At 44.7% G+C, this 22,412-nt stretch overlaps 1 protein-coding gene across 1 annotated transcript in view; it reads right to left on the bottom strand.

The window, feature by feature from the left end:
- BPI (bactericidal permeability increasing protein) overlaps positions 1-22,412 on the bottom strand; it is a 39,547-nt gene that overhangs the window by 16,791 nt on the left and 344 nt on the right. Inside the window, exons 2-7 of the mRNA XM_007521651.2 lie at positions 17,494-17,608; positions 14,813-14,941; positions 12,773-12,934; positions 10,987-11,050; positions 5,902-5,965; positions 2,741-2,832 (exon numbers count right to left, since the gene is read on the bottom strand). Coding sequence (XP_007521713.1) covers positions 2,741-2,832; positions 5,902-5,965; positions 10,987-11,050; positions 12,773-12,934; positions 14,813-14,941; positions 17,494-17,608 — 626 coding nt within the window. The remainder of the gene's footprint in view (positions 1-2,740; positions 2,833-5,901; positions 5,966-10,986; positions 11,051-12,772; positions 12,935-14,812; positions 14,942-17,493; positions 17,609-22,412) is intronic.

Genomic DNA, 22,412 nt, shown 5'->3' with positions numbered 1-22,412 from the left:
CTTCCCCTCTTCTCCTCCCCTCTCCTCTCCACTCCTCTCCTCTCCTCTCCTCTCCTCTTCTGTCCTCTCCTTTCCTTTCCTTCTTTTCTCCCTTCCTTCCTTCTTTCCTTTCTTATTGGAGTATTGCTCAGCTCTGGTTTATGATGGCTCTAAGGAAAGAACCTGAGACTTCAGTGCCTCAGGCATAAAGATCGTTAGCATCACCATTATGCCGTCTCCTGAGCCCTACAAGATTTCATAAAATAAAACAAAACAAACAACAGCAGCAACAAAAAAATAAAACTTAGAGGCAAAAAAAAAAAAGGAGGCAAAATGATAACATTAGCGTGGGTGTCAGGTACCTGAGAGTATATAACATTGTCCAAACCTTTTTTTTAAACTGAGTGCATAACATTCTAAAAACTGAGTAAAGCGCCCTAATTTTCACATACAATCACCATACAGTTGCATAGCCAAATGACAGAAAGCTGATTATGTACTGTAGCACCTTTAGCTACTGATAGTAGAGCATCTTAGGCTACTAATCAGAAAGGTTAATGATAAGAAAAGCTCTTTAGGGGACATTATTTGTCCACATTTTTAAATCATGCCATAGCTAAAAATAAACAACAAAGACCCTTGTACTAGAGAAAGCCTGGAAACATTTAGAAGCAGTAAACTGGATCCATGCATCAGACAGGAACCATCATTAGAGAGAAGAGCAAGTGGAAGGGAGTGAGTGAGTATCCCTTCATGCAAAAGCAAAGTGTGTATGTGACTAGTAGGCTACCACTGCCACGTCAGGATCACGTAAGGACAATTAACAGGGCTTTCTCCTTCTCTAGGAACAAATGGTTATGCTTTTAATCTTTTATTCCATCACAACACTTAGATTTTTAAAAAATATTTATTTATTTGATATAGACAGCCAGAAAATAAGAGAAGTGGGGAGATAGAGAGGGAGTAAGACAGAGAGCCACCTGCAGCCTGGCTTCACCACTTGTGAAGCTTTCCCCCTTGCAGGTGGGGCCAGGGGTTTGAACTCGGGTCCTTGTGCATTGTAACATATAAGCTTAACCAGGTGCACCACCACCTGGCTCCAAGATTTCTCCTTTAAAGTATGCTAATTGGTCCAGCAATTCCATCCTACGCAGTAATCAAGGATTGGCAGAGATCCAGCTACAAGTATGCTCACAGGCAGTTCTGGTTCCATTTGTGGAAAAAAAAATTTGGAAAGGGGCCAGGTGGTGGTGTACGGGGTTAAACACACACATTACAGTGTGCAAGTACCTGGGTTCAAACCCCTGGTCTCTCTCTCTTTCTTTTGTTTTTTCTAATATCAAATATGTTTGGTTAATTGTAAGTAAGCAAGCACCACCAGATGTGGAGAGATTGAATGAGGTCTATAGGGCAGGAGTCCAGGGAGTGAGTGCATTCCAGAGGGGGTGGCAAGAGAAGGCTGGGGGTGGGGATGGATGTGGGGATGCTAGAGGAGGGCAAGGAAGGAGTGGGTGGAATCATTGTAAAAGATGTTTATTTTTGGGAGTCAGGCAGTAGTGCAGTGGGTTAAGCGCAGGTGGCGCAAAGCAGGCCTAAGGATCCCGGTTCTAGCCCCCGGCTCCCCACCTGCAGTAGAGTCGCTTCACAGGCGGTGAAGCAGGTCTGCAGGTGTCTGTCTTTCTCTCCTCCTCTCTGCCTTCCCCTCCTCTCTACATTTCTCTCTGTCCTATCCAACAATGATGACATCAATAACAACAATAATAACTACAACAATAAAACAACAAGGACAACAAAAGGGAATAAATAAATAAATATAATTTTTTAAAAAAAAAGATGTTTTTTTTTTCCTTTCTTTTACTAGAGCACTGCTCAGCTCTAGCTTTTGGTGGTTCTGGTAATTGAACCTGGGACTTCAGAGTCACAGGCATAACAATCTTTTTGAGTAATCATTATGCTGTCTCTTCAGCTCTTGTAAAGCATGTTTCCATGGAAGACTCAGTCCCCAAAGGTCTGAGGCAAAGGTTTGAAAGAATGTTACTTTATTTTATTTTATTTTTGATGTGGTTCTGGAGTCTCATCTATGTGTAATACCATGACTCCTAGGCCAACTTTCTCATTCTTCATTTGAGAGAAAGTGGGGAGGGGAGGAGATAGGTAGATAGGTAGGTAGATAGATAGACAGACAGACTGCCAGAAAGATAGATAGATAGATAGATAGATAGATAGATAGATAGATAGATAGATATAGAGAGTATATAGATAGATAGACAGACAGACAGACAGATAGATATAGAGAGAGAGAAGGAGAAGAGAGACACAACACCACTCAACCATCCCTGAAGCTCTCCCATGTCTGGCTGGAACCCATGTGTAAAGTCCACATTTTACTGGGGAAGCTACATCTTAGCTCCAAAAGCACATGATTCTCTCTTTTTAAAAAATTAATTAATTAATTAATCATTTTAAAATATTTATTTGTTGGATAGAGACAGCTAGAAATCAAGAGGGAAGGGAGTGATAGGGAGAGAAAGGGAGGCGTAGATAGTATAATGGTTGTACAAAAAGACTCTCATGCCTGATGCTCTGAAAACCCAGGTTCAATCCCCTGTACCACTATAAACCAGAGCTGCTTTACTAAAAAAAAAAAAAAGAGAGAGAGAGAGAAACAGAGACAGAAAGAGAACTGCAACACAGCTTCTCCGCTCACAAAGCTTTCTCCCTACAGGTGGGGAAAGTATGTGATTCTTGAAGCAAGTCTCACCTTCAGGTGCCCATCCAAGTTCTGGGCTGTGACAATTGGAGGTGCCACGAGTGAGTAGTCGATCCAAGCCACGTTGTCTACTCTGGCTATCACTAGAGGAAAAGAAGATGGCTCATGAGCTGTCTCCCCATGGCAGCATGAGATGCAACCTCAGCACCCCCCTAAAGCTGAATCAGGAACCACTAGACCTAATTCCATTCCACCAGGTAGCCTTCCTTGACACCCTTGAAAGGAAAACAAAGCCATAGCCTTCATTCACAGAGCTCCTCTCCCTCCCATTCTTCCGACAGTCTTGAGGTAATTTGTTCAAACACAGGTTAAGGAGCAGAGTGGACTGAACTTGAACTCTATGAACCTGGAGAAGTCTTTTCTTTTTTTAGAAATTCTTTTTTTTTAAACTTTATTTATTTATTTATTTATTTGTTATTGGATAGAGACAGAGAGAAATTGAGAGAGAAGGGCAAGTTAGAGAGGAAGAGAGACAGAGAGACACCTGCAGACCTACTTCACTGCCTGTGAAGTGGCACCCCTGCAGATGGGGAGCTGGGAGCTTGAACCAGGGTCCTGACCAGTCCTTCCACTTTGTACCACATGCGCTTAACCCACTGTGCTACCACCCGACTCCCTGGACAAGTCTTTTCATTCAGTCATCCAATAAAGTGTTCAGATCCCTGAGCCATTTTTGTCATTTGCATAATGGGATAACACCATTGACCATAGGGGAGTTGGCAGGATGAAATTAGGCTGTACATGTCCAGCGCCTTCTTATATGACAGGTACTCAAAAAACAGCAAGGGCTGCTACTAGTAGTGGGGATATCCCAAAATGAGGTCATGTAGGGTGAGGTCAGGACTTGCCAGCAGTAAGCAAGGAGAATGGAACATGGGTAGTCCGTCAGTCCCTCCCCCACCATTGATGGGGGAAACTGAAGCTCAGAACCAGTAACCTGTTCAAGACATCACTGCTAGTGAGTGAAGGAGTAGGAATTCAAACCAAAGTCCTTTTTTTCTGGGGGCTGGGTGCACCTGGTTGAGCACACATGTTACCACGCACAAGGACCTGGGTTCAAGCCCCTGGTCCCCACTTTTGGGGAAAAGCTTTGTGAGTGGTGAAGCAGTGCTGCAGGTGTCTCTCTGTCTCTCTTCCTCTGTATCTTTCCTTTCCCTCTCAATATCTGACAGTCTCTATCCAACAAATATAGATAATTAAAAAAAAATTTTTTCCTGCCTGATGAGGTCAACTATTGAAGTCTGCAGCCACACTGAGTGTGACAGGATGGGCCCTGTGCCCGGGAAGGCTGGCAGTGCCTGGGGGGGGTAGGAGCTGCCTGTTCAATGAGCATGTCCTATGTGCTAGCCATGCCCAGTGGTACAGAGTGAGAGAGACCTGGAGAGCATATTGGGGTATGGGTTCTGGAGTAAAACCATCCTGGATGTGACTTCTTCTGGTTCTTAGAGCCTTAGTGAGCTTGGACAAGTCATGACTTCTTTCTGAGCTTCAGTTTCAGCAAGAGTGAGAGAGGAGCTGGGAGGTAGCTGTTGGGTGAATAGCATACAGCCAGCCCCCAGCTGACGGTTGCTCCCCACCAACAATGCAGTGACCTCTGGCTTTTTACACCTCACCAAGCACTTTAAGGCCCAGAGAGGAGCAAGGACCACATTAGATCTTGGGTTAAGGGGCCTGTCTGGTCTCAGAAAGTCAGGGTGTCTGGCTTCTCAGCTTCTGAAAGAAGCTTTGCCACCTCAGTTCTGGAATTGAATGTGAATCAACAATGGCAGGAAATGTTCCATTCTCCTAAGGAAGGTTGGATAACATACTCTGCCTATCACCTGAGGATAGTGTGTCCAGAAATTGGCGCAACCTGGAATGTTCCTAGCTGTGACCACATAATATGAGCTCAGACCTACAGGGATGTAGAGGTTACATAGGCTCCTGTGCTGACTATGGGCCCCAGATAAGATCAATGGGGTTAACAGTTAACAGTTAACAGATTTTATATACTTTTTCCATATTTGGGAGCTACTCTCTTCCCTGATCCAGCTTTCTGGTCTTTTTTCCAACTGTGACACCATCCCCCCAGACAATAGCTTAGATCACCTGCAAATTAGATTTCAAATGCAGGCAAAAACAAGTTGGGTCATGGGGCCCTTGGAATATATCTAAAATAGACCTACTAGCTTTCTCCAAAATGGAGATTCCAAATCTCCATCTACAATATTCTTGCTTTTAGGTTCATGATTAGTCAACAATTTGTTCTGCTTTATATCTTAGCTTTTTTTCAGCCACCAGGTTCCAGATGCTACCATGATGCCAACCGGACTTTCCAGGGCAGAAGATCCCACCAATGTGTCCTGGAGCCCCACCTCCCCAGATCCCTGCCCCACTAAGGAAAGAGAGAGACAGGCTGGGAGTATGATCGACTTGTCAATGCCCATGTTCAACGGGGAAGCAACTACATAAGCCAGACCTTCCACCTTCTGCACCCCATAATGTCCCTGGGAATAGGAATAGGAAAGCTATCAGGGGAAGGGATGGGATATGGAGTTCTGGTGGTAGAAATTGTGTGGAATTGTATCCCTCTTATCCTATGGTCTTGTCAATATTTCCATTTCATAAATAAAAACTTAAAAAAATGTCTTGCTTCATTGCAGAAGCCAGACTTCTGCACCCAATAGAAGTCTTTGGTCCATACTCCTAGAGGGATAAAGAATAGGGAAGCTCTCAGTGGAGGTGATGGGAAATGATGCTCTGGTGGTGGAAACTGTATGAATTGTACCCCTCTTATCCCGCAACCTTTTTGAACCATTATTAAATCACTAATAATAATAAAAAGAAGTTTAAAAATAAGAAAACACAAAGCAGAACTTGGACTGGGTTTGGTGTATTGCACCAAAGTAAAATACTCTGGGGTGGTGATGGTGGTGGGGTTCAAGTCCTGGAACATGATGGCAGAGGAGGACCTAAAGGGGGTTGAATTGTTATGTAGAAAACTGAGAAATGTTACACATGTACAAACTACTGTATTTTACTGTTGACTATAAACCATTAATCCCCCCAATAAAGAGAAGAAAAAGTGTTTTGCTTCCTGCTTTTCTCCAAACTTCCCTAGTCTATTCTTGGGGTGAATGGGCTAGTTTATCTCTAACAATCCCAGACCTTACCTGGCAATGTTTGGAAGTAAGGTTGCAATCTGGAGGTCACAGAGCTTCTCACTACCTTGCAGATCTAGGAATGACCAAAGAAGTTACCAGAGAGGACTGCCCACTGTGGAAAATGTCCTTTGAGAATAATGATTTGAGCACATTCTACTTTCCTTGAGGATCATGTCATTAAGAAAGTTACCCCTACGGGAGTTGGGCGGTAGCGCAGCTGGCTAAGCGCATGTGGCGAAAAGCGCAAGAACCTGAGTAAGTATCCCAGTTCGAGCCCCCGGCTCCCCATCTGCAGAGGTGTCGCTTCACAGGTGTCTATCTTTCTCTCCCCCTCTCTGTCTTCTCCTCCTCTCTCCATTTCTCTTTGTCCTATCTAACAATGACATAAATAACAACAACAACAATAATAACTACAACAGCAATAAAAAAGGGCAACCAAAAGGAAAATAAATAAATATAAAAATTTTTTTTAATTTACCCCTTTCTAAGTTACCCCTGCTTCCCCCACCATCACCCTCCCTCATGAGTTCCTGGGACTGACTTCCCAGCTCCACACCTCACACCCTTCCAGTGCTGGCTGCCTGTTCCTCAAGTCAGTGGCTCCCCCATGTTGGTACTCCCCTTGCCAGAGAACTGTGTGTGCCTCCTACCTGGACCTTTCCCTCCAGTGTCCAGGAGTCATAACCTCAACCAAGAAGGGGAAGTGTTGTTGGACAAACATCCCAGATTCCTCACCTCATTGGGGCAATTAAAACTTTTTTTTGGCTTTATTTTATTTTTCTTATATTTGATAGGACAGAGAGAAATTGAGAGGGGAGGAGGAGATAGAGAGGGAGAGAGAAAGAGACACACCTTCAGCAATGTTTCAGTTTCTCCCCCGTAGGGAGGGACTGGGGGCTTGAACCCCAGTCCTTACGCATGGCAACGTGTGTTCTACAGAGTGCACCACCATCCAGCCCCTACTGGGGCAGTTGTAAGGAGTGTGCTCTATAGTTCCTCACCCATCACTGTGCTTCCATATTGGGGGCCCCTTCCCCATGAATGACTTGGGTCTGAAGTTTGTTTTGTTTTGTTTTGTTTTTGTCTTTGGACCTGCCTAGGACTGGGGGCAGAGGACAAAGCAATGTTTGTGTCCCCAAGATATAGGCAACACCCAGGCTTTGGATGGCAGCTCCAAGTGGTGCCCTGGGACTACTGGTTACTGCCCTGGGTGCCAGCCTCCAAGCAAAGCCATCAGTTTACTCCAGGATCATCTAGCAAGGATCATCAGCAAGACAGTTTCCTCTATTGCCCTACCACACTCCCTCCTTCTCTGCTTTCATTTAAACTGTTTTGTGTGGGGGATGGAGGGAAGAAAGACAGCAGAGGGGAAGGGAAAAAGGGAAGTAGAAAAGAAGGGAGGGAGGAAGGAGAAAGAAGGGGAGAGGGAAGGGGAAAAGGGAAGGAGAAATTTTGTTTTCTTGGAAGTTATGTTTCTATCACCTATGATCCTGAATGTCCTCAGGATGACTTTGAATGTCATTCTCTGGGGAGCCAGTAGCTTTGTTTGAAGTTACCCAGCAGTGGAAGGGGAGCCAAGTCAATAAATACCAGGGCTACCTGCCTCTGTCCATCAGCCTCTGTCTTCCACTGCCACTCCATCGCAAGGGCCACCAGGTGGCTCCAAATCACAGCAAATCACACAGGCTTCCCTCTGCCAGCCTGCAGCTCCCTCACACTGGTGTTCCCTCCTTACCCCCAGACTTTTACAGACTTGTCTTTGCTTCCCTTGGGTCCTTCCTCTCCACTCCATACCCTTGTTCACTCCTCCCAATTTCCATCCCTTCTAGCATTATGGATACCCTGAAACGTCATCCATTCACCCATATACGTACTCAGGTTAGTGCTTTCTTCCAAACAGTATCTTGCTATGACTGAGAGCTTTACCTCTGAGGAGTGGGGTGGTCTAGGTTTGAACCCTGCCACCTGCACTTACTCTTGGCATGTCTCAGTTTGCTCATCTCTATTCATACAGGGCATACTCATGGCACTCCCCTTCAAAAGAGCTTAATGTGGGTTAAATGTTATGATTCTTGAGGCTGGGTTCTTGGTGCATTAGGATTCTTGGTGCACCTAGTACAGTGTACGTGTTACAATGAGCAAGGTCCCAGGCTTAAGCTCCTGCTCCCCACCCGCATGGGTATGAGCAATGAAGCAGAGCTACAGGTGTTTTTCTTTTTCCCCCTCTGCTCCCCCTTCTCTTTTGATTTCCCTGAGTCTCTATCAAATAAATAAATAAATATAAAAAAAAAACAAACCCACCAGGATTCTTATAGAGAGTTGCTAGCATGGTGGCACTTGCTCCTTCAGGACTTAACACAGAAAGGACATGTCCTCTTCCTCGACATCCTCACCAGTGTCATCGTCACCATCATCATTTCACAACATTGATGCAGTAGCATCAGTGTTTTGTATAACAGCTTGGCTACTATTGTAGAGTTACTCTTATTGTACTGACAAGAAGCCATCTGTTGCCTTCACACCTATAAACATCTGAGTTTTGACAAGGGGGTCCAAACTTTTAAATGGAGATAGAAGAGTCTCTTCAACAAATGGTGTTGGGACATTTGGTTGAAACATGAAGGAGAATGAATCTGAGTCACTAAATTTCACCAGACACAAAAGTAAACTGTAAATGGATCAAGAGCTTGGAGGTTAGACCAGAAACTATCAAATACTTAGAGGAAAATATTGGAAGCTATCCTCCATCTAAATCTTATAGCCATCTTCAATGATACAAATCCAATTGCAAGAAATACTAAAACAAATATAAACCAATAAGATGACGTCAAGTTGAAAAGCTTCTGCACAGCAAAAGAAACCACAATCCAAATAAAGAGATTCCTTACAGAATTGGAGAAGATATTTACATGTCATATATCAGATTAGAGGCTAATAACCAAAATTCATAAAGAGCTTATCAAACTCAGCAACAAAAAACAAATGACCCCATCCAAAAATGGAAAGAGAATATGAACAGAAAATTTATCAAAGAGATACAAAAAGCCAACCAGACATATGAAATAACACTCCAAGTCATTGATTGTCAGAGAAATGCAAGTAAAGACAACAGTAAGATGCTACTTCACCCCAGTGAGAATGTCATATATCAGAAACAACAGCAGCAAAAATGCTAAAGAAAAAAAAATGCTGGAGAAGTTATGGGGGCAAAAGAACCCTCCTGCACTGCTGGTGGGGATAGAAATTGGTCCAACCCCTGTGGAGAGCAGTCTGGAGAACCCTCAGAAGGTTAGAAATGGGCCTATCCTATGACCTTGCAATTCCTCTCCTGGGGATATATCCTAAGGAATCAAACACACCCATTCAAAAAGACCTACATATACCTATGCTCATAGTAGTACACTTTGTAATACTCCAAAATCTGGAATCGACCCAGGTGTCCAACAACAGATGAGTGGCTGAGAAAGCTGTGAGATTTCAGGTATTAAAAATGGTGAATTCACCTTCTTCACCTCATCTTGGATGGAGCTTGAAGGAATCATGTGAAATGAGATAAGCCAGAAAGCTTTTAGATAGAAGCTTATAGACAGAAGCTGGGAAGTAAGAACAGTAAGGGAAACAGAAAGAAGAACTTGGACTGGGTTTGGTGGATTGCACCAAAGTAAAGGATTTTGTGGGGGATGGGTTCTCAGATCCTGGTGCAAGATGGTGGATGAAGACCTATGCTGTGGGGTGGTGGGGGGGTGTTTTGCATAAAACTGAGAAATTTTACACGTGTGCCAAAAACTATATTTACTGTAAACCATCAGCCTCCCCCCAATTTAAAAAAAATAAAAGCTATCTGTTTGCATCACTGCAAATATCCAGATACACTGACAGTTGTCAGGGATGGTGAGTGATGTGAGCACTGGGCTGAAGGGTGAGCACATTGCCTGCATCATCTCACTACTCCTCACAACAGCTCAGTGAGAGAGGTATTAATGATCTGAATTTATGGCTGGAGAAACTGAGGTTCTGAGAGGCCAACTGTTTTGTTTAAGGTTACATAGATAGTTAAGTTCATAGGCTGGGAAGGTGACACAGTGGATAAAGCATTGGACTCTCAAGTATAAGGTCCTGAGTTTGATCCCCAGCGTCACATGTGCCAGAGTGATACTCTGGTTCTTTCTTCCTCTCTCTCTCTGTCTCTTTCTCATAAATAAATAGTTTATAATTCAATGCTATGCATTCTCACTATCACACACTTATTTTTTATTTTTTTAAACTCTTGACAGAGTGCCTTCAGAGTATCTCATTTGACTGATGCATCCATACCCACAGTTAGCACCTTTGACAGGTAAACCAATGTTTCTTATGTCTGGAAGACAGGGCAAGTGTCCCTAGTCTCTGAGAAACCTGTCCTCAATCTTGATTCCTGAACCAAGAAGACAACAAAAGCACTTGTCCCAAAGCACAGATCTGGACAGGTCACTCTGTTGCCTAGAACCTACAGTGGCTCCCCATTGACCCTCTAGAGAAAAAGTCAGGCTCACCTGGCCAGCAAGACAGGATCCAGGGATTATTTGCAGCTGGTGGTTTATTAAAGGAAAATCAGCCCAAATGAATGTCCCCTACTTTCAGGTAAAAAAGTTAGCTAGGGCGGGGGTGGTAGGGGTGGTGTGGGTGAGGGCAGGCTGGTGTCTGATGCAGCTTTAGGAACTAATTCAGCCTGTTTTCTGGCTGGGAAGCATGAAGGCAGCTCCAATGGGGGTGGAGGTAGGGTGGTGGGGAAGAAGGCCAGTGGGCTCTGGGGGGCAGGGTTCATGGGGAGAAGGGGGAAGTTTCTCTGTAAGGAATAGCACAGATGGTCCAGGCAGTGAGAGGGGCTGTGTGTGAGGAGGAGGAAGAGGTACAATTGACCCTTTCTTTTTCTCTCTAGGTGTCTCAAAAAACCAAACACCGCAGATTCTGAGCACCAGCCTGGTGGCTCTAGAGGGCTGCAGAAATGCCAAGGAGACCTGGGGATGTGTGTGCTTAGTGGTTTGTGAGGCATGGGGACACTAAGTGCCCCCGCCTCCTCTGACAGCGACAGGACTCTGAGCCCCTCCCCCCTACCTTGCTGCTCATGGTGTTTCGGAGTGAAGACTCAATTTTTTTGTGGAAGATTTGAATCAGCCACCTGGAAATTGACAAACAGACATTCTTGAGGCCTCCATGGGGCCAGGGCTCCCCCTGCACATGACCAGTTGGATACCATCCCTGGCACATGTGTGCTGACCTGTGCATGAGGTTATCTCTTCAAAGGGCACATGGCCAGGTCTCTGCCCCATCTCAGCCCTGCTCCTCACCACACTCCTGCTCTTTCACTGCACTGCCATAGACTCTTGGGTCCTGTGCTTCCTCCCACCAAAGGGCCTTTGCACATGCTGTTCTCTCTGCTGAAAACACCTCCAGTCCCAACATCTACCTAACTAACTCCTACTTCCTCTTATCATCTCAGTTCAAATGCCATTTCATCAAAGAAGCACAGTCCAACCCCGAGATGAAGTCAGTTTCTCTTGGTCTGGGATTTGCTGCACTTTGTGTCTCTCTCTGCCTCAGTCCTTTAGATGAGCTACACAGTAATGGGATGATTTGATTAGTATTTGCCTTCACTGCTGGGCTGCAAACTTCCCAGGAACAGGAACTGTTTGACTCAGAGCCTGGGACCTGGGACATTTGTGGACAGAGTCCCTTCTCTGTATCCATTAGGTATAATAGGCCAGGAGGCTATTTCCTATGTTCTCTGTGCTTTGGTTGTCCCTCCTGAAAAGTGGGGCAACAATGGGGCACCTGTAATGGGGATGCTTCATGAGCAAGAAGCAGGTCTGCAAGTGTCTCTTACCTTCTTTTCCCCTCTCCCTCAATTTCTTTCTGTCCTATCAAAGAAAATAGAAAGAGGGTAGAGAGGCAAGAATGGCTGCAGGGAGCAGTGAATTCATAGTGCTGGCACTGAGCCCCACTGACCATCCTAATGGCAAAATAAGGAAGTAAATAAATAAATCTTCTTTAAAATGGGGGCAACATAGCGACTAACCTCATAGCACCATCGTGAGGCTTGAGGAGGCCGTGCATGCGCTCACCCCATGCTGAGGTGCTGCTAAAGCTTTGGTGACTGCAGCTATTTCCCAAGCACAGTGCATACGCCTGGTGCACAACGCAGCTGTCTGCTGAGTGAACCTATGGGTCCTTGATGAGGAGTGTATGGACACACAGAATTTAGCCTGGAGTCTGGGACAGGAGTGCCTGGTGGAGTCACTGAACAAAGGTGGGGTGAACAAAGGCTCCTCCAGGCATGTTTGCTCTACCTCTTCAGGCCTGTCCCCCAACATTCACCCAAGGTTATCTCTCTCTCTCTCTCTGTCTCTCTTCCTCCCTCCTTCCCTCCCTCCCTCCCTCCCTCCCTCCTTCCCTTCCTTCCTTCTTCTTTCTTTCCCTTCCTTTCTTCTTTTTTCCTCACTCCTTCCTTCTTTCCCTCTCTCTCTTCCTCTCTTGCATTGTCACCAGGGTTATCACTGATGCCTGGCGCCTAGTGGCCTCTTTGTCTCTGTTTCCCCCCTTTTTTATTATTTGATAGGACAGTGAGAAACTGAGAGGGGAGGAGGAGATAGAGAGGGAGAGAGAAAGAGAGAGACCTGCAGACCTGTTTTACTATTCATGAAGTGTCCCCATGACAAGAAAGGAGTGGGGACTCAAACCCGTGTCCTTGAATATGCTAATGTGCACTCAGCTGAGTGCACCACCGTTCAGTCCCCTACTCAAGGCCTTTAAACAAGGCCTGATGTAGTGGTGGTAGCAGGGATGCTTTCTAGGTGCAAGCAGGAGTTCCCTCCCCACCCCATCTTGTCCCTGGAAACCATACCCAATACTGCTCCCGGAGATATGTATGTGCACTTTGTCTATGTGGGTGCTGCAGCTGCTGTAGGAGATGATGGAGCGGCCTGTGCCGGGGTTACTGCTCAGTTTCAAATCAGATGAAATGGAGAGGCCCCTCACGTTCAGGTCAAACTTGCCGCTGGCTTTGCTGGAAGGAAACAGGGAGAAGTGACTTGGGGCCATCACTTTCTTCCTCATTTATTTTATTTTGTTTATTTATTATTGGATAGAGACAGAGAGAAATTGAGAGGAGATGGGGAAGATAGAGAGGGACAGAGACAGAGGAACACCTGTAGCCCTGCTTCACCACTCCTGAAGCTTCCCCTCTGCAGGCGGGGACCAGGGGCTTGAACCTTGGTCCTTGCACACGTAATGTGTGCACTTAACCAGGGGTGCTACTGCCTGGCCCCTTTCTTTCTCATTTTTGCCATTCTGTCTTCACACCAATACTGGGAAGGCAGTTTTCCTTGGATCTGTACTCCAGTCGAGAAAGTGGCATTCAGAGAGTGGAAGCAGTGTGTCCAGTCACAGGTCAGCTGAGAGGAAGAGCCAATACTCCAACCTTGCTCTTACTCACTGCCTCAGCTGCTGCCCCTACTGTGTGGCTTTGGGTATGTTTATTAACCTTTCTGAGCTTCAATTTCTTCACCCAGACTCTGAATTGCATGCTTAGGGACAGTAACTTTATTTTTTAAATGTATTTACTATTTTTATTTTATATATATTTAAGATACAGAGGCAGAGTGTATGTGTCTGTGTGTGTGTGTGTGTGTGTGTGTGTGAGAGAGAGAGAGAGAGAGAGAGAGAGAGGAAGAGAGAGAGAGAGACCACAGCACCAAAAGATTCTTTCAGTGTAGTGGATCAAACCTACATCATGCACATGGCAAAGCAGGGCACTATGCAAGTGAGCTATTTCACTGACCCTGGGGCCAATATCTTTGATTAGATCATTAGTTAAAGCTAAAAACTATTGCCTCTCAGATGAAATGAGCTTTGAGTTAATCAGTATATAATATATATGGAGAAAGGGAGAGAGGGAGAGAGAGTCTGTAAGTAAAATTATAGATGCAAAAAGCCCTAGTGAAGAGCTAAGCTACTCTTGTTGCTGGCTAAGGGCATGTCTTTATGAGCGAGGGTAGACACACACCCCAGCTCTGCACCAAAGTGCCTTCACTTTCATTTTTATCCTTGGACTCCCTCCAAAAAAAAAAAAGTTGCTAAAGTGACAGGTCAGCCTGAACTGTTCTCCTAGTGGGCTGGGCGACCATGGGGAGAGTGTCCTCTGGGTGATCTGGTCCAACGTTTAGCCTTTCCAGTGTCTTTGCCTGTCTTGTGGGAGGGGTGTAAATTTCCAAACACTTGCCTTTGGGTTTGGCCAGTGGCATTACAGGAGATATGATGCTGAGTCAATTCTGTGTTTTGTTGTTTGTTTACAAGAGCACTACTCAGTTCTGGTTTGTGGTGGTGCAGGGCCATTGAACCTGGGACTTCGGAGCCTCAGGCATAAAAGTCTTTTTGCATAAACATTATGTTATTTCCCTCACCCTGAGTTTGTGTCTTAAGAGGGGTCTGTCTCTGGTTGCTCAGCCCACTGATTCACAGAGGAGGATGAGGTATGTGTAGAACAGAGACACCACTTAGAACTGAGCCCAACTTAAATCAGAGAACCAACAGTTAGTTACTGGAGTGTTTTAAGTCACTGGGTTTGTGATGGCTTGTTACAGAACAATAGCTAACCGACAAAAGGGTGAATTCAAGGTCCCATTTAGCCTTCCCTTTTAAGCCACAGCATTTGCATTGTCAATATCTAGCCTCCACAGGTGGACAAATGCTCAGCTATTAGCAGAGGGTTATGCTGAATCTTCTGTCTAAAAAATCCCCCCCCCCCCGTATCACATGAAGATGGGAACACATGAAGATGGGAAAATTAGAAAGTGGTCATTCCTGAGACCCTGGCTCTTCATTCCTTCCAAATATTACCAAGAGCTCACTCACCTGTGCAATAAGCCCAAACTGGGACACTCACATGATGTTCTTTTTTGCTTTCCATTTCCCACTGATCTTGATATTGGCATTTCTGATGGCAAAATTAAGGCCCTCACTAGGCAGTAGTTTTATCTGGGGTCCAGGAAGTTGGAATCCTTGGATAACCATGCTGTGAAGAAGGAACATTCAGTAAACAACTTGGAATTCACTCAAGGAATTAGTTAAAATGCACACTTCACCCCTGCACCATCCCTCTATCCCACCCATTCCAAGAGAACTAACTAGAAGGTTTGGGGGGCTCTCTGGGCATTGGGCCATGTGTGTAGTCTCTGAGGTCAAATTCGCATTTGGATCCTGCTCTTCAATTGACTGGTATGTACCACTTAAAGATGGGTCTTAAGTCACAGTATTTGCAATAGCTTGTTACACAACGATAGTTAACTGACAAAAGGATGAGTTAAGGGTCCCAGTTAGCCCTTCTGAGTCTCAGTTTCCTCATTCATAACATGGTTACATCCAACTTTGTCTGGCAAGGTGTGTGACAATCTAGAAAGATAACAAGTATTACATGCTTAAGTTCTGTGGAAAAGTAAAATACACCTGCTGTTTTTCACTCTTGTAAAATATTTTTTTAAATAATTTGACATTGGTTTACAATACCATGAAGTTTTATTACACACACACACACACACACACACACACACACACACACACACACACACACACTTATTATTCATCACATTCACCACCACAATTTAGTGTAGGAAGTATTTGAGCATCTATAAATAGCAGGTATTTAATTTTTTTAATGAATGGATGCATAATAGTCTATAGAAGGCAGCTAGAGAGACAGCATAATGGTTTTGCAAAAAACTTTCCTGCCAGAAGCTCTGAGGTCCCAGGTTCAATCTCAATCACCACCATAAGCCAGAGCTGAGCAATCTTCTGGTCTCTGTCCTCTCTCTCTCTCCCTCTCCCTCTCTCTCTGTCTCCTATTTAAAGAGTCTACAGAAGCTTTTTGGGGTCTTTCTACTCAGCACCTATATCCCATTCTTATAGTAGCAGAACTGTCATTTTACTTGAGGGGGATAATTCCCTCCCCGCCCCAGCATCTACTATATGAAACTGGCATCACCTCCATCTTCAAGGAGTGGGACTCAGTAGTTAGGCATGAATAAGTAGGGTACTCTATTTTCTGACTGGTTCAGGGGGCATGTATATAACCTAAGATGGAGTAATCTAAGTGAGTCCTAGGGCATTTGCTTGAACTGCAAAGAATACAAGATGCTGGTAGCCATCTTGGCTCTTTGAGGGGGTATCCTACCTGATAATTAAACATTCTCCCACATACACCCCTTGATGTTTAAAGGTGGTTAAAAGAAGGATACGGTCTATCCCAAGTTGAACCTGAAATCACACTCCCCTGTGGACTTTTCAGTCAGGTGAGCTTAGGTTATTTTAGAAAAACTTTTCTATGAAAACACAAGTAGAACCTGAACTGGAATTGGCGTATTTGCACCAAAGTAAAAGACCTGGGATAGATGGGGGTGGGGTGGGGGTGGGGGCAGAATACAGGTCCAAGAAGGATGACAGAGGACCTAGTGGGGGTTGTATTGTTATATGGAAAAATGGGAAATGTTATGCATGTACAAACTATTATATTTACTGTTGAATGTAAAACATTAATTTCCCAATAAAGAAACTAAAAAAGAAAAGAAAAGAAAAGATGACTTTGTGTCCTTTGGGACTAGATGAACTGGAAGTGATTATGCTCAGTGAAGTAAGGAGGTGGAAAACAACTACTGGGTGGTTTCACTCAGATGTGGAATATAGGGAATTCAAACACAAGAACTTAGAGAAAAAAAAATAGCATGTGTGTGGGGGTAATCAAAAGGATTCTATGATTTTTGTGAGAAGTGCAGTGAATATGCTCCCAGCCCCCAATAGAACTTTTGTGTGTGGTATGGAACTGTACCCCTATATTCTTATAATCACTGGAAACCACTTTTAAATAACTAACAAAAATGATAATAGTTTTTTTTTTTTTTTTTTTTTTTTACCAGAGCACTACTCAGCTCTGGCTTATGGTAGTGCAGGGGATTGAACCTGGGACTTTAGAGCCTCAGGCATGAGAGTCTCTTTGCATAACCATTATGCTATCTACCCCTACCCATGATAATAAATTTTAAATTGAAGCCCTGAGCTTTGCTGTTCCCTTCTCTTTATGAGAAGCATGTGGGTGGGTTGTTTGGGCAAAGATGGCTGATGCCATGTGGACAATATCCATTTTTAATCACTTCCTTTTCAAATCAATCTTACACCTGCAGGGAAGATAGCATAGTGGCTATCTTTTCTTTCTTTCTTTCTTTTTAAATATTTATTTACTTTCCCTTTAAAAAGAAAGAAAGAAAGAAAGAAAGAAAGAAAGAAAGAAAGAAAGAAAGAAAGGGTTTTCTATGTTTGAAACCCCATACTGCAAATTCAGATTGGTCTATGGCACTGTCACTAAATTTCTGGGTTCATAACACATCCTTTTGGGAATCATAGTAAGTGGCTAAAAGAGTTTCTGGCTTCCTTTATACTCAGCTGGAGGAGAACATCCTGTGAGATGATGTAAACAAATCTTCAGGACCCTACTGTCTCTGAACTCAATTTGTGGTTTTAAAATTTTAGGTTTCGGTGACCCCAGAGGGCTTGGTGATTGAGCTTGACAGGACTTACTTGTGGAAACTATAAGTTCCTTTCCCAAGGTACTTGATCTTAAAGTTCCCCATGAAGTCAGGAATCTTGATCTTCTTCAACTCCTTCTGCAGTGCAGCCACTCCCTGCTGGCAGGCTGAAGGGAGAGAATGGGGCTGGTGGTCAGAGGCACAGCTGAGGCTTAGCTGGAGGGTCAGAGAAGGCCAGGACCCCTGTGTGTGCCCACTGCAGGGACAGGGATGAGGGGAGAGGGGGGTACTGGGAGGGCCTAGAACAGGGTTCAGCTATGGTGTCCTGGAAGAAGCCAGGAAGTAAATCATTTTGGTTCAATGAGGTATACTGTCTCTGTGACCTCTCTTCACCTCTGCTATTACTGTCTGTCAATGCATAGAGATAGCTCTGTGCCAGCACAACTTTATTTGTGGACATGGAAATGTAAATTTAATATGCTTTCCACATGTTGTGAGATATTATTTCCTTTTAATTGTTATTGATCATTTAAAAAAAAAAGAATATCCTTTCTATATTGTACCCCTTTGCCACGCACACCTGACCCAGAGTTAAGCCCTGCGCACGCAGCATGAGAGGATGTTTTGGTGTTCTCTATCCTTCTCCTTCTTTCTATATATGTATATGATTTATTTATTTATTTTTGGATAGAGGAGAGAAATTGAAAGGGGAGATAGAGAGGGAGTCACCAGCAGCACTGCTTCGCTGCTTGTGAAGCTTCCCCCCTGTAAGCAAGGACCAGGGACTTGAACCCAGGTTCTTGGTCATTGTAACGTGCCTGCTCTACTGGGTGTGCCACTGCCTATCCCTCACTTTTTTTTTATATTTATTTTATTTTATTTTTTCCCTTTTGTTGCCCTTGTTGTTTTATTGTTGTAGTTATTATTGTTGTTGTTGTTGTTGGATAGGACAGAGAGAAATGGAGAGAGGGAGGGGAAGACAGAGAGGAGGAGAGAAAGATAGACACCTGCAGACCTGCTTCACCGCCTGTGAAGCGACTCCCCTGCAGGTGGAGAGCCGGGGTTCGAACTGGGATCCTTATGCCGGTCTTTGTGCTTTGCACCACCTGCGCTTAGCCCGCTGCACTACAGCCCGACTCCCTATCCCTCACTTTTTATCTGAAAAATCATCTTAGAGTGGTGAGGACCTGGTAACAACAATAATAAAAACAAAAGGAAGAAAGACAGAAAAGGAAAAAAAGAAAGAAGCTTCTTGAATCATGGGACACACAAAGACATGTAATAGGTCAGAACTGCCCTGTAAGGTCTAGTTTGTCATCCCTTTACCTAGTGTAGTACCTCCTCAAACACCCAGCCACCCTTGCTAGGGGGACAGACTGAACATGTTCTCTGCACCTTGCTCTGTGTAATGCCCTCACAGGGATACTCCATCTCTCTGGCTTTTGCACTTGCTGCCACAGGGCTTTTGCACTCGCTGCCACAGGGCTTTTGCACTCGCTGCCACAGGGCTTTTGCATATGCCATTTCTGTTGCCATCTTTCCAATCTTCACCTGGTCATCTCCTAGCCCACTCTATCATCTCTTCCTTCAGGATCCTTCTGTCACCCAGGATGTGAGCACAATCCCTTTGTTGTTTTCCAATGTTGTGGGCATCTTTGCTGCCCCAGTGCCATGGTGTTTATACATTTATTCACATGACCCAATGATTAATATCTTTCTCCCCTACCTGCTGTACACTCTTAAGATCACCAATAACAAAGTCTCTTTGTAAAGGTGTTACCTACACTTATCACAGTGATTGGCACTTAACATATGTTGGATGACTAAATACCAGTATCAGGAATTCCACTGTCAGTTACTGTAAGGTTAACATCAAAGAACCAGTTGGAAGAACTGAGCAGTAAGACAAGGACTCCCATCCTTGGGTTTTCCAAAAGTCAGTTAGAAAATAATATATCAAACAATATATGACTCTCTCAAAAGCCCAGACCAGGGAAAACAGAAGCAACCGGTAGCACAGCTATATACAAGATGCTGGGTATTATACAGCAAACCCTAACAAAGGGACTTTTCAAAGTTAATCCAATCCAAATAATGAGATGATAACAATAACTATCCATTGTCTTCTTGAACCCTAAGACAGCAGGAACCTCACATTTCCACTATAGAGCCTATATTTCCCCCAGTCCTGGAACCTTAGGGTGGGGCCCACTTTCCTGCATGCTTCTCTCAATTCATATCAAATAATATTGAACCCATGGATCGCAACCTTATCAACACAACGAGTGCCACCCCAACATACTTCACTTCAGACTGTGTCCAGAGACTTCAGGTGTGGAATGACAACCCTTCAGTTTCATCACTCGGGTGAGACCTTTCCTTTCATAGTATTCTCTAATTCCATTCCAGGTGGTCCACTCCCCAATAAAGTCTCCAAACCTAGATATAGTCCAGGTCCCCTGAGATAAAGCATATGTTCACACATGCCCATAAACCAGGACAAAATATATACCTGAAAGCAGTAGTACACAAGAGTCTGCAGTGAGTATCCCCCAACACTTCATCTGCACTATTCCAGCCTTTAGGTCCATAATGGTTCAACAATTTGTTTGGCTTTGTATGTTGACTCTCTTTTCAGCCACCAGGTTCTGGATGCCAGCATGATGCCAACCAGACTTCCCTGGACTGACAATCCCACCAATGTGTCCTGGACTTCTGCTTCCCCAGAGACTCACCATACTAGGGAAACAGAGAGGCAGACTGGGAGTATGGATTGACCAGTCAACACCCATGTTCAGTGGGGAAGCAATTACAGAAGCCAGACCTTCTACCTTCTGCAACCCACAAGGACCCTGGGTCCATACTCCCAGAGGGATAGAGAATGGGAAAGCTATCAGGGGAGGGGATGGGATACGGAGATCTGGTGGTGGGAATTGTGTGGAGCTGTACCCCTCTTATCCTATGGTTTTGTTAATGTTTCCTTTCTTAAAGAAAAAAAAAGAAAAAAATAAAATAATACATTGATAATGATTATCATAACATCAATAAAATGCATATTTGTCAAGCTCTTAGTCTGTGCCAGGTACTGCTCTGCACTCTGTCCATGAATTAAGTTACTGACTCAGAACCACTATGGCAGCTCATCCTTTTACCACCCCCAATGTACAGGTGTGGAAGCTGGGGGTTCTAGAAAGGTGTTAAAGACGACAGGATTTGAATCTAGTCACAGAACCTGTGTCCTGTGATAGGATTCCTGAGGGTTAAAATGTTAATGATGATGCCAGAATGTGATGCACCTAGTAGAGTGCACATATTACCAAGTGTGAGGACCTGGGTTCAAGTTCCTGGTCCTCACCTGCAGGGAGGAAGCTTCCAGAGTGGTGGAGCACTGCTATAGTGTTGGAGACATTGAACAAAGCAACATAGTATAGTCACCTCAAAGAAGGTCTGTACAGTTCTTATAGACAAAGTCCAAGAACCTCTTGCTCTTTCCCATGGACTCAGTCACATAGGTGGTGTAGAAATCATTGGTAGACAGACAAGGTTACTCTGACCTCAAGTGCAGGCTGCAGCTGGGTGAAGGGAAAGTCAACAAAAGTTCTTGTCATGTCTTCACTGCTTCACTAAGTTACCTTCAGACACTGTGTTAACATGTTTTGCTGTCTAAGCTGAGAAATAAAGTCATTGCTATTGCTTCACTATATAAGCTGAGCTCTGCTACAAATAAAGTATCAGATCATCAATCTGGTCCTTCTGTGCCCTCCTCTTGGGGACTGATCACTGTAGGTGTCTCTCTTAATTTCCATCTCTCTCTCCCTCTTTCCCTCAGCCTTACCCTCCATCAAAAAAAATAAATCATCTGGAATGATGGAGTCATGCAGACACCAAGTGTGAGTGATAATGTTGGTGACAAAAAAAAAAAGAATTGAGGGGAGATAGCTTAATGGTTATGCAATGACACTCATATGTCTGAGGCTCAAAAAAAAAAAAGCATCCACAGAGTCACTGTCAAGATGGGAAGGCACAGGAGACCTGGGACCTGTGGGTTGGGAAGGGCAGGTCTTGCAGGGTCTTTCTGGCCACACACAGAGTGAAAATAGCTGAGGGCACCAGGAAGCCAGTGAACAGGGAAAGTAAGGACAGGCACATGGGCAGATTTGCTGCATTTCAGGAAGCTCCCTCTGATTGCCATCTGGGGTGGGAGGAGAAGAAAAACTGAGGCCAGAATAGAAAGATAAGGTTCAAAGGCCAAGCCCAAGCCAAGAAGCCTCAGAGTTAACCCAGCTCTGGGTTTAGAGTAAAGCCAAAATCCTTATTCCAAGCTCATGTGGAACCTTATGTTTGCACCCCTGAGACCCAGAGGTGTCCCTCCTGGGCTGGGGCAGCAATCTGGGGATGGGATATGATCCAGAGTCCTGCCCTTGATTCCCCAGTGATAAATCAGCTGATACCTGCCTCATGGTCTGATTTCCCAAGCACTGAATAACCAACACTCTTCTGTAGTTCATGGCATCAAGTAGCCCTCCTGCCAAGGCATCAGCCAAGACGAGAAATCAAATCTTGCCAATCTCTGAGTCCCTTTTCCAAATCTCAGCTGGCTTGCCTGCAAATGTCAGTGATAGTCCCAACCACCCTAACTCAGAAGGAAGCTGAGTGAGGTCTGAGTAGGGGAAGCACCGATGCTACTGTCTCCTCTTCTGTTTAAGCCTGGAAGGATACTCTCTGGGTCACCCTGATGGCTAAAGTGGCTGCCAGGCCCCTCCCCTGGGGGAGGCCATTAAGAAAGGCTCTCTCTGTACCTGTCTCCAACCTAGCCTTTTCTGGGCCTGAACTCTGCCCACACTGGAGACTGAGCCAGGGAACTGGAGGCAAAGGGCAAGGTTAATAATCAGCTCTGGATGGGAGGAAAGGGTCTGAGAGCCTGACCGGGAGCTGGTAGAGGGAACAGGGAGTGACTGTGAGGACTCAGTG

This window comes from Erinaceus europaeus, chromosome 1 (assembly GCF_950295315.1).
Source record: "Erinaceus europaeus chromosome 1, mEriEur2.1, whole genome shotgun sequence".
In the NCBI taxonomy this organism is placed as follows: domain Eukaryota; kingdom Metazoa; phylum Chordata; class Mammalia; order Eulipotyphla; family Erinaceidae; genus Erinaceus; species Erinaceus europaeus.
The sequence above is the reverse complement of the archived record's forward strand: the minus strand, read 5'-3'. Positions and strand labels throughout refer to the sequence as shown.